General features: G+C 38.4%; 1 protein-coding gene across 1 annotated transcript; it reads left to right on the top strand.

Moving 5' to 3' along the window:
* The first annotated feature begins 288 nt into the window (after positions 1-288).
* MEPE (matrix extracellular phosphoglycoprotein) lies at positions 289-13776 on the top strand. Its single transcript, XM_045986942.1, has 4 exons — positions 289-343; positions 5118-5171; positions 6089-6181; positions 12298-13776. Exons 1-4 carry the CDS (start codon positions 290-292, stop codon positions 13774-13776), a joined length of 1680 nt encoding a protein of 559 aa, XP_045842898.1. The 5' UTR covers position 289.
* Positions 13777-15357: the final 1581 nt, after the last annotated feature.

The following is a 15357-nucleotide window of genomic DNA, read 5'->3' as shown; positions in this document are numbered from 1 at the left end:
AACAAGTAATTATATCTATAAAATTCATTTATATCAACTGACTTCATTGTTTTAATAATATTGGACAATTTGCACTTTCACATCAGAATAATTAGACATACAAAGGCTCTTAAAGTATCTATACTTGGATATAAATTATACATGGTTTTTTTTTAAACAAGGAAATGAACTACTGGGAGAAGGATGTTTGTATATACTTCTGTGTTTTATTTATTCTTAGGAATATAGTTCATACTTGACAATGCTTTAGGGTAAAATATTATTATCTTTTTTTCACAGAGTCTCAAAGATGCAAATTGTCTGTTTGGGACTGCTTCTTTTCAGCGTGACCTGGGCAGCACCAGTAAGCATTTATAAACTCATTTATGCATATCATATTATCTTCTGGTCTCTTTATTTTTTCTAAGCAATATTTTTCTTTTTTTAATTAGTAACCCTTACCTAGTTCAGTTGCAATAAAGTACCAAACAAAAAGAAAGCATCCAGCACTTGATACAAATATCTATCACCAAGGAGGACCTCAATAAACATATGCTGAATTATAAATGTCAACATATTGCCTTTTAAGAAATGCCAAAAAGCGTATTTTTGAGAAAACGAATACCAGCTACAGTGTTTCAAATCAGCTAATGTTAATGAGTAAATGCTCAGAGACCCATATTATAACACATCTAAAGAGATTCTCGATAGTTTACTAAAAACTGAAAAAAATTTGACTTGACAGTTTTAAGGCTGACCAACTAGATTTTGTAAATACGTTGGCAATGGAAAGAAACCAGAACTTTTCTCTTATTCTTGTAACCCACCAACACTGAAATCCTGCTAATGATTTTCTCTTCATGTGCAAAGCTAAAGATGGGGAGAAGGACCCCTAAGCTTAACATAAATTGAGTTGCAATTTCTTTTTTTGTCTTTTTTTTTCCCTCTGATTCACCCAGATGAGTATTCAGGATGTGACTAAATTATCTTGTGAAAATGCTGAGTGTTACTGATATTTTCTGCTGTGCAGACACAGTGCTAATCAGACAATGTCTGAAAAGCATCCTAGCCTTTCAGAACAACCATTTCAGTTGGAGAGCATGGAAACAAGTAGTCATTCTGTTGCCGGAAGTGCTTAAATATAGGTCCTGAGACAGTTGAGTGACCGGTTGGGTAACCCAGTGATGAGCATGAATGATGCCATCCAGTAAGGACAGCAGAAGTTGAGGAAAGTATGGCCCCTCTTAGCGCATATCCTTTGACAGTCCTGCAGTGGGCCATAGTGCTTAAAAATAGACATCTGCCAGGCCCAATTCACACAACTCAGCTCAATCACGACCACAGGGGCATGTGCTTAAGCATGACAGAGGTTGATTGGTCTTGCTGACCCAGCTCAAACCCACCAGCTGAGGATGAATCTATTTTGAGCAACACATTCCAAGGAACAGCTGAAGTGGCACCTTCTGACCATTTTCCAGTAACTGTTATGTCAATATCAATCCAGTGACCACCAGTCAAGAGAAGGAGCCAGCAGTTTTCCCCAGAGGGAGACAATGCCTTCTCCATTACAGGGCCACACTCAAGCGTGGGAGAACAGAAAAGTGGGTGTGAGGGGAGGTGGGGGAGGGATGTATATTTCAGATGAAAAAGGCTCAGCAAGGACATAGAGACAAAATTTTGAATTATGAATGACTAAATGTGATGTTTACCTAAATTATTTATTAATAGATTGTGGTATCAGAAATTAGAATATATTGAGTCACTTAAAACTGTTTTGGAATTATATTCTAAATTCAAACTGTAGGAGAAAAAAAGTCTTCCTCAATCCTCTTTGTGTTCATGGCTCTGTCAGAAAATTAAGCTGATAAGGACAGATTAACAGGAGAAAAGCATAGAAATGTTATTAAATTTCTGTGCATGGGAGCTGTCATAAAAGAATGAAGACCCAAAAAGGTAACCAAAGCAGAAAGCTTTTACACCTTTTAGACGAAGAAACAACAAATTTGTGAAAAATTGGTAAGACAAAGGGATCTGGGCTAAAGGTAATCCAACCAGGTCTGGGTAGTCCTTATATTCCTTACTGAGGAAAATTAGGATTAGTTTCACAAGATTTGTGCATTCCTGCAGTGTCATCTCTGAACTGCTAAGAGCTGGTCACCAGTAACAAGACACTTGGTTTCCTACCTTTAGGCAGAAAAGGGGGAACCTTTTCTGCATTTATGACTTAACTGCCTTCAGTTCAAAATAATTCTTATGTCAAAGAAGCATATTTTGGGAGTGACATTCTGGTTTCCTTCAAAGACAAAATTTGGAAGTGGAAGAAAACAAAAGATGAATATTGGGCCACACAATTCAATTAATATTCATCAACATGCAATTAGACTACAAACACTGTTAAAATTTACTTTGTTGTAGGTTCATGACTTATTACTGCCAGCTTCATTAAGGTACTCTATACTAACAAGTTTTTAATTTATGTGTGTGTGTGTTCTATGAGAAGATGCTGAATATCCCCCAGCTTCATTAAGGTACTCTATACTAACAAGTTTTTAATTTATGTGTGTGTGTGTTCTATGAGAAGATGCTGAATATCCCAAACCATTGCTTTTTTTCCTACTCAGTATCTACTCATCTTGTTTTTATGTTTTCTTTTTCCTATAACCCCATATTCAAAATTATCTTCACTGTTTTGATATTTTTGGGAAATGATGCAGTGATCTAAATTTACATGCATAAGAGAATAAAAAAACAGCATAAGAAAAAAGTCAGTAATGGGTGGAATTATAAAATATACCTTGAAGGAACTTAATGTAAAATTCAGAAACATTTCCTCTTATTATTAATATTTTTTTGGCAGGTAGCAAGCCATTTAAAAATTTATTATTTTAGGGGCGCCTGGGTGGCTCAGTGGGTTAAGCCGCTGCCTTTGGCTCAGGTCATGATCTCAGAGTCCTGGGATTGAGTCCCGCATCGAGCTCTCTGCTCAGCAGGGAGCCTGCTTCCCTCTCTCTCTCTCTATCTACTTGCTATCTCTCTCTGTCAAATAAATAAATAAAATCTTTAAAAAAAATTTTAAAAATAAAAATTTATTATTTTAACCCTGGGAATTTGAGACAAAAGTTTTGGTTAAAGTATCTCCTTTACTTTCTACAACTGCTACCAGCTGTTTAAGTGTTGATAATTTTGTTTATTCTACTGCCTATCTCACAGAGGTTATTATGGGAATCAGATGAGATTAGGTATACAGAAGCAGCTTATAAACTGTAAAGTGCTGTGTAAACAGAAGGTGTTATTCACAGACTATTTTTGTTTCTAGGATGTAATAGACTCTTAGGCAGGTCTGCCTTGGAGCCAAGCCAATAGGGCACTTTTACTAAAGTTTTGAGTTTATTTCTGAGACAATTTCATCAGTCAGGATCCAGTCAGGAAAAAAAAAATAAAATTCCCATGACAGGGAGTTCAGTAGCGGGATTTTATTTGGAGAACAGTTATTAAGTATAGGACAAACAGAAAGAGCAACCCAAAGATTAAAACTACTGCCACCCCTTGGGCTGAAGAAACAAGGAAGGAAGTGATGTTCTCAGTGCCCTGAGTGGGGAAGGGCCCCAGCAGAGAGGCAGGACCACAAAAGAGATGTGTCCAGTCCCAGAGATGCAGCCCCAAACAGAGAGCAGGAAAAGACATACTTGGTCACTCTCTCTTTCTACCCTCCAATCTCAGGCTAGGCCTCCTGTCAGCCAAACCCAGACTGAAGCCAGATGGCAAAGCTGCTCAATAAATGTAGTTTTGTAGAGGTCATTCCTGAGAGAGCAGAAGCACAATATCTAAAAGGATAATTGCCTATATTTTATTGCAGGAAAATACAGAACATTAAGGTTTATTCAGGAAGAATACTCTCTAGGTGATTAAGAACTTTTTCTTTCAGCTTTCCCTTTAGGGGTTCTCTCTTTTCTATGACTGATACCACCATGACTCCTATTTCCACTTTAGCACATTCATTTAAACACAAACAAGTCCCACCCACTGGTTCCTCTTCCCAAATCTGAGATACACTAGGAATTTCAAAAATCAATAAGAAAATTGAAATATATGGGCTCTTGGGTGGCTCAGTGGGTTAAGCCTCTGCCTTCAACTCAGGTCATGATCTCAGGGTCCTGAGATCAAGCCCCGCATCGGCATCATTGGGCTCTCTGCTCAACAGGGAGCCTGCTCTCTCCCCGCCCCCTCCCCACCTCCCCCGCCGCCTCTCTGCCTACTTGTGATCTCTCTCTCTCTGTCAAAGAAATAAATAAAATCTTTTTTAAAAAATCAAAATACTGGGAATAAAAGAATTGTTGTGTCTGTTCTTCCACAGCAAGCTTGCTCCAAAATTCTCAGGTCATCTTCTGCGTGCTCTCCTGTGACACCAAAATTTTAGCCCAAAGACCTAGAACATGCAGCCTGGATCTATTCCTTCCTAGTTTCTGGCCTTTCTCCACCTCAATAGCTACCTCGCACCCCAGGTGTTCTGAAGATCTTTGGACATGTCTGTTGCAGATCAAGAAGAGTATTTGTCCCAATCCGTAGGCCACTCCATTTTCCTTTCCCTGAAAGAAATCTCTGCTCAGGTGACTGGAAACAACAAAGTCTCATCCTTGGACATGATCCTACACCTTATGGCCAGAGCTATGGTTTTACTTTTGCTGGACCACCAGCAGCATCAAGTCTTAGCTTGTATAGCAAACTCTAAATTCATGCAATTCATGCAAACTTATAATTCTCAGCACTGGACTCTGATTTTGGTTCATTGATACTAAAAATCTTCCAATGTGCCAGTGAAAATTTATTTTTCAGTTGATATCAGCAACATCCAAGCTTCCACATCTGGAGTGACACCCCTCCCCAACTTGGCCATTCTGTGCTCCAGTGTGGTTCTAATGTTGATGTCATTGTCTCCCTCTGGTGGACGAATGCTGGTACCCTCTTTTGTAAGACTAAAACAAATATTAATGTAATGTATCCATCTTCTTTGGTTGGAATGATTTTCCACATTGAATAACACAACCCAGTAAGAGAAAAATAAATGAGACATTTATTGTTGGCAGAAATGGACGAAAGAATGAATGTTTTGTGAAGTTGTATTTCTTGTTTCCTTCCAGACATTTCTGCCACAAACTGAGAAAACTAAGGAAGACTGTGTGGAAGAACAGAGGGTAAACGGAATTATTCTTCTCAGATAAATCTATTTCAACTCTTTTAAAGAAAAAAAACTCAGGAGAGGAAATTTTTAACTGTCAAAATATTCCTGTGCACTTAGAACGGAAATGCAAAATTACACAACATAATTTTGGCACTTAATTCAGACAATGTTTGATAGAAAAGAGAAACATTCTGAATGGGGATTTGTTTCTCTTTACTGTGATTTCTTTCTCCAGAAGAAGTGAGTAAAAATCCTGGTGTATTATTAGCAAGCTATTTTCACACACATATACACGAGAACAAAACAACATGAGGGAGGAAACAATGGAAAGGGAGTTAACGAATCTTAATATGGAATTCTGTTTACATGGAGTTACTTTTCCATATGCATGTAGAAAGTAAAACAAGTATCCTCAGCTTTTCATGTCACCAAATTGCAGCCTACCATGGTTTCTCCTGGCAGCCTCAGAAATTCTGTTCTAGGACCTAACAATCTTCTGTTCTTTATCTCAGCTGAAAATTACAAAGGCAAAAATGGCAAACATCAGAGTCTGAATGTTCATGCTGTGTTTCCAATTTGACATCAGACATGAATACCGTAAAACCCGCATTTCTCCTATTCCTTACAGCCCCTCCCACCTGCAAATATCTCAACATGCTCCCTGTCTGTTGAAATTTGGTGATAAAATTAATACACCCTGGGAGAGAGAGCCATTGATAGCCATCCTTAGAGCAAACAGACTTACAGACATGTAGAAAAGAAAGAGACAAGTGTTATAGGTGCTCTTCTGTGATTATAAGAAGGACTACCATTTGTCAGAAGCAGAATTTGACTTCACTTAAGTTAAAGAATATCTCGTACAATCAAAAAGAGAGCCAGACAAGTTAATATGATATAAACACATCTTAATACAATATTATGTTTTCGTAGATAACGTACAAAGGCCACCATGAGAAACACGGGTATTATATTTTTAAGTATGTTTACACATCATCTGGGAGGAAAAATCAAAGTGACATAAAGGTAAGCTGAATCTCTGAGAGAAGATCCTTACCATGAGCCAAATTCTGGACTAACCCTAGGGGAAACTGTAGAGGAGACAAATTTATTTTGATTACTCTGGGTTTCTGTCTGTGGTGGGTGCTTTTGCCCTTTTTCCATAGTCCCTGGCTCCTTAAACTTCTCTGTTATAGAACTCACACAGATGGACCACCCTACAGGTCCCACTTCGGGACCTGCTCCAGCAGGTGTGACGCTGGTGGACCTCTAATGCCCGTGACCTTTGTTTATTGCTTCCAAGTAATGTTTGATCTTTTATAAGGAGGGTTTCTGAACATAATCTATCATGTGTTCTAATGATGAGGATTAGAAGACTAACAGGAGAAACCACTTTAGCCTAAAGAGTGACATGTTTTAGTGTCCCTTAAATTCATTCCACTGATGACTCCATTCTGGGTCAGAATGCTTGGAAGAGAAAGAATAAGGGCCTTGTCCCTGGAATAGGACAATAATTCTTTTCATTCAGCCCCTTTTTGCAGATTCATTGGCCGAAGAGCTGGAAACAGCTTAAAATGCCATCAGCAAAAGGACTATTTACTTTTTCCAAATCTGGCTTCATTTCCCATGAAAGTGGTAGCTTCTCTTCAGAATGTTATTTTGTTCTGCTCATTATTCTTTAGCTGGCATCTCTAAGACTAACTGCCTGTTAAGCTACTTTGTTACATTGAGTAAGTTAAAACTTACTTGTTGTAATAAATGTATGTTGAGCTCTTCCTATTATGCAAGATACTATGTGAGATTAAATGATTGAGAAAACTTAATCTTTCTCTCCAGGAACTTAGAGTTAGAAAAGAAAAAAAATGCATTTATAAAAGTCATTATAAAACTCAAGACAGAATGTGCAAAGTGCTGTGAGAGTAGTACCCCCCAAAATATGATTTTAGGGGCTTAGAGTAGAAAAAGATTAGTTCTTAGTCTGGTGTTTAAGGAAAACCTACATAATGGAAATAACAGAGCTGCGCCTTGGAGGTTGAGTACAATTTAGGCAAACAAGTGGATGAGAGAAATTTGAGCAAACAAGTGGATGAGAGAGGCCTTTCCAGACGAATAGAATATGAATTAGGGCATGGAGATAGAAAGACAGAGCACCGGAAATCAGACCAGCCAATTGATATAAGAACCGCCATGCAGTCAGTGATGCAACCAGAAATCATTTAAAATAACAAATAGAAAAAAGATTGACCATCAAATTCCACAGTTTAAAAGTTGCTTCATGTTTTCATCTATAAAAGAACTCTATTCAGTCCTTAGTGAAATGCACTTAACTCATTAGTATACATGCTACTGTTTTTAAAGCAGTTGAAGCGCCAGAAAGAAAACAAAATTTCCCACCGCAGAGTAGGGGGAGAAACAAAATTAAAAGGGACGAAGCCAATCTCCTGATTTGTTAACGCATCTGTTTAACTCAAAAGGCTGAATTCACAATGAGCAAATGAACTTGATTTCAAAAGAAAATATAAATGTCCATGTGAAACTTTCCAAGACTCAATGACTTAAGATAAGTCAAATGTTTAAAATACTTTTAATTCAGCAATAATTCACTATAAAGTTTGTTTCTATTATATTTTTCCCCACAGAAAAATCTTACTTATTTTCAGAACATTCCTCCCACTATAAAAGGTCAGGGAATATAACAATTCCCACAAATAAATAATTTCAAATTGTAACTTAAAGACACTACAAGTTCTAACTTTTGCATGCTGTATATAAGCAGTTTCCTAAAGGTAAACGGCATTTTCAAAAGGTAGTTTTAATCTTGAGATTCAAGAATGAGCTAATTCAACACTTTCCCCACCGCTTCCAACAGTGAGATACATGTGTGAAAACAAGCAGTCCTCCAGGTAAAATGGTATTCTTATTTCCAGACCAAAGAAAGAGACAAAAAGGAAGATCAAGCGAAATACACTTAGGATAGCATAGTCTCAGGGCTTGCAAGCTTGCAGAACCCTCCCAGAGGGTGACATTCAGGTAGTACATGAATAGAAGGGTCCAGAATTAGTCCATCTCCATCTACCACCGCAACAGTTAAGGAGGGACAGAGCCTAGGTAAACAGCTGTGCATCCAATAATCAAACCACTATCACTACCATCACTCACAATAGGTAGGAAAGCAAACAGCCATTTGATAAAGGGCTGTATATGATTCTGTATGAAACGATAGTTACCATCATTTATATAGAATTCATCTTACACATAGACATTGTTTTAGATACTTTACACACATTATAACATTTCATAAAACCATTTAATTCCCCCAACAATCCTGAAAGATAACTATCATTTTTCCTATTTTACTATTAAGAAAGCTGAGCCACAGAGAAGTAAAATAAGGTTTTTAAGATCACATAGAAAAATGGCAGGGTTGGGCATGCAGTAACCATGCTCTTTCCATAGTACACCTAATTTCAATCAGCCCTTGACTGATGGATCAAGAAAAACCATTCGACTCCTCCTGCCTGCTGTTCCACTAAATGTGATTCCCCATTATCCTGGCTTCCCTGAATGTGGGATTTCCATCTCCTTTACCTTCCCTATACCCTTGCTGTCTGAGTGCAAGCCTCCAACCTGCCTATACTTTCTTTCTCCATCTGGAAGCATTCATGATTTTGCACATATTTAATTAATACATTCAAGAAGATGTCTACATGCTCTACAGCAGCCAACAGACCAAAGTGGTGGCCAAAAAGGGTGGGACAAAATTAAGTTGTATTAGTAAAAATAGGGCTGTGGCCAGGGCAAGGAAGCTACTAGAAGCTGAGTGTTCAGGGCTACCCAGGCCACATCCGAGTCTAGGGCCATCTGGGACCCCACTAGCTAAAGGAGATCTGTAGTCAGATAACAGCCCTGAACATAGTGACCTAATAAAAGGGAACCCCAAGTGTCAACTTGGAGAAGAGAAAGAAAGCATCCAGTGAGTTTAGAGAAAATCTTAACTTTTCCAAATATTAAAAAGGTTGCATATGAAAGAGGAAATAACCTTAATAATTGTTGCATCAGTTACTAGGTGCAGGTTACAAAAAAACTTGAAAAATAGAACATAATGAAAATTAGAATATAAATGAAAAGATTTCACATTAGCCTGTAAAGTGTAAAGCTGTTCCTTCCTTGAGGAAGGAACAGCTGACCATATGTCATGAAACTGGGAAGGACTTTTCCTGGGTGACCCTGTGAGGCTGGGATACCTGACCCTTTCTCTAACTAGGTATTGTTTTTGGAGCTCGGGTGCTACATTCTCACAATATCAATCTGTCTGATATTAAAGTTGTTCTCTTTTTCTCTTGTCTTCATTTTTTCAGATCAATATTCCAGTCCATTTTAGTTATTAACCCACCTTCTGGCTGAACACCAGTAGAAGGTTTTTTTTTTTTTTCCTTTGTAGTGTTTTTCTCTGGCATAATCCAAATCCAAGTGATTATATCTCAGTCTTGAAAACTGCAAATCCTCCTAACTGTTCTTTCTTACCGATATTCCTCCTGAACTGTTGATTTTTATTTTGTTAATCCCTTGCTCATAAACCTTCACTAGCTCTTCACCCTTTGCAAAATAAAACCAAATTCTTTACCCGCGAGTCTCAGGTTCTAGAATGCTCCAGCACCCTGTATGTCTGTGAGAACCCCAGTTGGCTATGAGGTCCCTGTCCCACCGCTCTACACCCCCGTCTTTGGTCCTGCAGGTCTACTGCCTCTGCCATTCCATGAGTCATCAGGTGTTGCTTAGTACGTGGGGCACCCAGCCACATTTCCTACTTGTCCCTGTCCCTCAATTAATGCCTCTTATTTCCACTTCATATTACTCACCAGTTCAAAAGCCTATGTCATGGTGTTGTCAATTTTACCTCACCCTACAATTTGGAGGTAGAGAGAAAGTATCTTATTTATTCTGTTTATAATTGTTCTGTTGCTCAAGAGGTCCCACCCAAGGGGTAATGAGAGGAAGGGGGGAGTGTACAGAAATTAATTTAAATTCAGCCTGTTTAAACTTAAGGTTATCAGATCATTGTAATAGTTCTTTAAGTGAGTCCTTTAGTTTGGGTAAAAACACTCAGATACTCTCTCTCTTCTCTCTCTCTCTAAGATGGTATACAGATATATGAGGCAACAGGATATGGCTTATATCATCCACTACATACAATATACCATATGTACAAACATGGCTCCCACCACAATGGAAGGGAAGATGTGGAATCCTCAGGCATGCCTGGGCAATGTTGCTTGACCACTTGTGTGCTATCCCCCCTGCTTGTATTCTAAAATGAAGTCTCTGGCTGCCATAGCTTAGGATCAGCACAGTACAGTCTTGGTTGGGACCCAGTGGTGTTTCAGTCTCTCTTGGCTCTCGTAGACAATTTATACCCCTCTGTGTTTGAGTATGACTCACCTTTGTCCATAGTGTATATGTTCCTTCTACACAACTCCTTTTAGAGCCACCTTTCATTGATTTAGAGCCATCTCTGATTCCAGAGGGTATCACTGTGGAGGAAACCCTCTGGAAAATTCCTGACCAGACTCTCCGACACTTTCATATCTAGCTTATGCCACAGAAATACTGTGAGTGTCATGGGCAAAGTTGCTGTCAGCCCCTTTTTCTTTTTGACCACATTGTTCTGCCAAGCTTATTGCAACTTGGCTGCACCTCAGGCTGGTAAAGTATAGCCTATGAAGCAGCCTTTTTATAGGCTCCCCCCAAAAAAGGACAAACGGAGATACATGTATAAACACTTCACTTTCCTTCTTCACTTTCTCTTTTTCATCCCATTATCACTCAGGGACTTTCCTTGTCTAGATCTCCATACTTCACCTTTATGATCTAGAACTGTAGTTCTCAAATATAGTCTACAGATCAGCAACTATCAACATTACCTAGGAAATGTTATTGAATGCAAATGCTAGAGTCTCGCCCCAGATCTACTGGATCAGAAACTCTGGCCATTGGTTCCAACAATTTTTGTTTTATCACCTTCCAAACAGTTCTGATAAATGCTAAATTTGAGAACTATTTATCTAAACTATCAAATTTAGTTTATTACATGACAAACAGGGAAGAAAAGAAAGGTAGTGAATTCTTTTTCTGACAACAGCTGGGTTTATAACACTTGCTGCAAATCCTTTGTTTGAATGTCAGAAGCTGAGTATTATCTAGATTCATCTATTTGTCTATTTTCTAAAAATGAGGGTGGGGGGAGAAGAAATGAAAAGAAAAAGAAAATTTCCCTCTGGGCAGATGAATATCTCTGAAGACCAGGGCAAGAACACACACACACACACACACACACACACACACACACACACAGGAAGACAGAGAGAGAGAATAATTATTTTTTAAAATATGAACTCCATTTCACTTGCAATGGCTTACACAAGATGAGGACAGCATTTCTTTTTGCTAAAAATATTATTATTATCAATCTTCATTTAAACATCTTATTGTTTAGAGCAGTAATCACAAAAATTTTAATAGTGAACTTTCCACTTTAAGTCCAAATATTTGTCTTTGTTTCAAAAACAAATAATGTTGTCATTGAGACTTTAATCATGGTTTCAATTTCTTTTATTTTAGCAAATATGTCTCTGTGTTTAGGGGGACCACTCTTGAATCATATGCTCCTTAACTCAGATCCTCCTTCAAGATCAGACCCTAATCTACATTTACAAACTTACTTATTTTTTGCTTCTTTAGGATTTCTCTATTCAAACCATGGAGTTTTATTCATATTATCTTTCAAATGTTTCCTGTTTCCAGACATTGAATATGCCACTTATTCTTGAAATATTCTCACTACTATCCTATCACATATTTGGATCCTACCCATCCTTCAAAGCTTGCTCATTCTTTATCCATGAAACTTGCTTTGATCATTTCTAAATTATCTCTACCAACAAACCTCTATTGAGTTAATAGTCTTTCTCTTAAGTATCTGGTGGGTAATTCTTTTTAAATTGCTTAGGAATTATTAATTTTTAAAAATTTAAATTTTTTAAAAATTTAAAAAATTTTTAAAATTTAAAATTTAAATTTAAAAAAAATTTAAAAAATTATTTAAAGCATTTAAATAATGCTTTATGTTGAAAATTACACTTTAGCAGGAAGAAAAAAACAAAGACAATATTGCTCTTCAAAATTCTGATAAGAGAAGAAATCAAGAGCCAGCACCTAAAGAAAACATTGCCCAGGAAAGAGAGAAAAACTCTTCCATTCTTGGAGCCAATGAAAATTACCAAAGTAACAAAACCCAAACTCTTTTTGAGAACAGACAGAAAACAAATGAAGATGATAGTATTAATAACCAAGGAAATGCCCAGAGTGACCTAAAGATGTCCATGTATCCTGAATCCACTGGGAATAACGGGGCTGAGGATGAAGACAATGCAGTCAACAAACTCCGTAACCAAGAAGAATATGGTGCAACTCTCATCAGAAATAATTTGCAATATATAATGGAGCCAAGGACTGTGACTGAACTCTTGGCAGAGGAAAACAAAGAGAACAAACCCAAGAATGTTCTAAGCAAAATCCCAGCAAGTACGAACTACCTTAAAGTCTCCTCAAAAGATAGAAAGAATTATCAAAGAGATCCCCAAGCCCAGAATATTCCAGTTAAAAGCAAAAGCATCTACCATACCCAACACAACATTGGCTATCCAAAACAGCTCCCCAAAGTCAAAAAAATCCCCAGTGATTTCGAAGGCAGTGGTTACCCAGATCTTCAAGAAAGGGGTGACAATGATATCTCTCCTTTCAGTGGAGATGGTCAACCTTTTAAGGACATTTCTGGTAAAGGAGAACCTATTGGTCCTGACTTAAAAGGTGCAGATATTCAAACAGAGTTTTCTGGCCCAAGTGAAGCCAATACCATCAGTCCCGATGCAAGAGGGCCAGGTTATAATGAGATTCCAGAGAAAGAAGAAAGTGGCAGAAGTACCATTGGAACCAGGGATGAAACAAGAAAAGAGGCAAGCAGTGCTGATGTAAGTCTAGTGGAAGGCAACAATGATATCATAGGTAGCACCAACTTTAAGGAACTCCCTGGAAAAGAAGGAAACAGAGTAGATGCCAACAGCCAAAATGCTCACCAAGGGAAAGTAGAGTTTCATTACCCTCATCCTCATCTACCCTCAAAAGAGAAAAAGAAAGAAGGCAGTAGAGATGTTGCTGAAAGTACTAATTATAATGAAATTCCCAAAAATGGCAAAGGTGGTAGCCGAAAAGATATGCAGCATTCTAATAGGAATCAAGTAATCTCAACTGAAAAACAAAGATTTCCCAGTAAGGGCCAAAGTCGGGGCCAGCTCGCTCCTTCTCATGATCTTGATAATGAAATTAAAAATGAAATAGGTTCCCATAATGGCCTCAATAATGAGGAGACTATAATAACACAGAGCAGAAAAAATCATTATGTACCCCACAGACAAAATTCTACACGGAATAAGGGTGTGCCACAAAGGAAAGGCTCCTGGGGTTACAGAAAACCCAATTCCAGGAGAAGGTTTAGCCCCCCTAGAAAGCATGACAGTAGTGAATCATCTGACAGCGGCAGTTCCAGTGAGAGTGATGGTGATTAGCCACTAGAAATTCCCAGCAGGATTAAGGTTCAAATATCTAGTCATCTGTAACCTAACAGAAAAGGAGAGCCACATGAGAGCAGACCAGGTGAGAAAGGGCAGAGCAGAGAATTGAGTAAGCCAGCAAACGTGGCCTCCTGGGGAGATTTGTGGCTATTGTAAAAGTCAGAGTATGAGATTCTATTCAAAGTTACCATGCTCTTTTTCAAGAAGAAAAATTAATTAAGGATATGTGGAATAGGTAACATTTGAATAGATGTCTTTCAAAACTAGTTTGTAAATGTCACAAAAGCCCTCGTTTGTTTGCTTTATAGATATGAAAAGCAATAATATTGCTCATATGATAATCTGTAATTAAATAATCTATTAGAAAGTCTGTTGTCTGTGGTGTTTTATTTCAGAGGCAACAAGATTAGTTCTGCTTCTGGCAAAGGCAGTGTTGCGAAGTTAATCTGTTGAATAAAGTTTAACCACATTCCCTCATCCCACTGTGCTTAAGCGGGCATTTCCTTCATCATCTGACCTCCCTGTGCTGTACCGGAGATATCCTGCTTCATATCTTTCTACACTTCCTTCCTGTGTGGCACATTTATAACTTCTTATAAGGCAAGCTTTATTTCCTAAAACAAAGGCCCCTGTTATCACTTTTCCAGACAAAGAAGGATAAACAGGGGTGAAGGGAATGGGAGGAACAGGGATAATTTGAGAAGGAGAAGCACGAGTGCAAAGACCGGACCAAAACTTACTTTGGTGGAGAGTTTTCATTGGCTGATCCCAAATCACTTCCAGTTTTCTTTCCTTTCCCCAGTCTTTCATATAGATGCTTTTCCAGCTAATGGCCTTCTGACACTCTTCTGGAAATTAGACGCGAGATAGTGAAGTTCTGGAGGACTTTTGCTCTTCCTGATAAGAGAAGCTTTTACAGCTAGTACCATGCTTCCTCCTTTCTTACCCTAGTTCTTCGCTTGACTTTAACATGATGCTCAGGGGTGCAGCAGCATTTTGTAACCATGAAGAAAAAGTGTGAGACAACAGAAAATATACATGCTGGTCTCTGCCCCTGGTTCCTGGCATAGGACTCTGAAAACTCTTATAATTTCCTAAGTGATAAGAGCACTAGGAGCATCTTTTGTTCTAGTATTTGGTCTTTGATCCTAGTTCCTGACACTGAGCTCCTAAATCCCTTGGAATTTCCTGGGTCTTCTGTTCTAGTGAGGTGGCTTTTGGTGGGCTCCTAGATGGGGGCTGGTCACCAGAGAGGCCAGATTAAAAGCTTGAAATTTTCAGTCCTAATCCCCCATTCTTCAGAGAGGGACTGGCAATGGAGTTAATAGTTATGCCTGTGTGATGAAGCCTCTAGAGACACTTCAAATGTCTGGTGTCCCAAGAGCTCTCAGGCTGGCAAACACGTGGAGAGGACAGAAGGTTACCTACCTAGAGAGGACACTGAAGCTCCATACCTCTTCCCACGTACCTTACCCTTCACCTCTCGTCCATCTGGATGTCCGTCAGTATCATTTATCATATTCTTTTACAATAAACTGGCAAACAGGAAGTAAACTGTTTTCTTGAATGCTGTGG

The sequence above is a fragment of the Meles meles genome, chromosome 2, assembly GCF_922984935.1.
Source record: "Meles meles chromosome 2, mMelMel3.1 paternal haplotype, whole genome shotgun sequence".
Classification (NCBI taxonomy): domain Eukaryota; kingdom Metazoa; phylum Chordata; class Mammalia; order Carnivora; family Mustelidae; genus Meles; species Meles meles.
The sequence above is the reverse complement of the archived record's forward strand: the minus strand, read 5'-3'. Positions and strand labels throughout refer to the sequence as shown.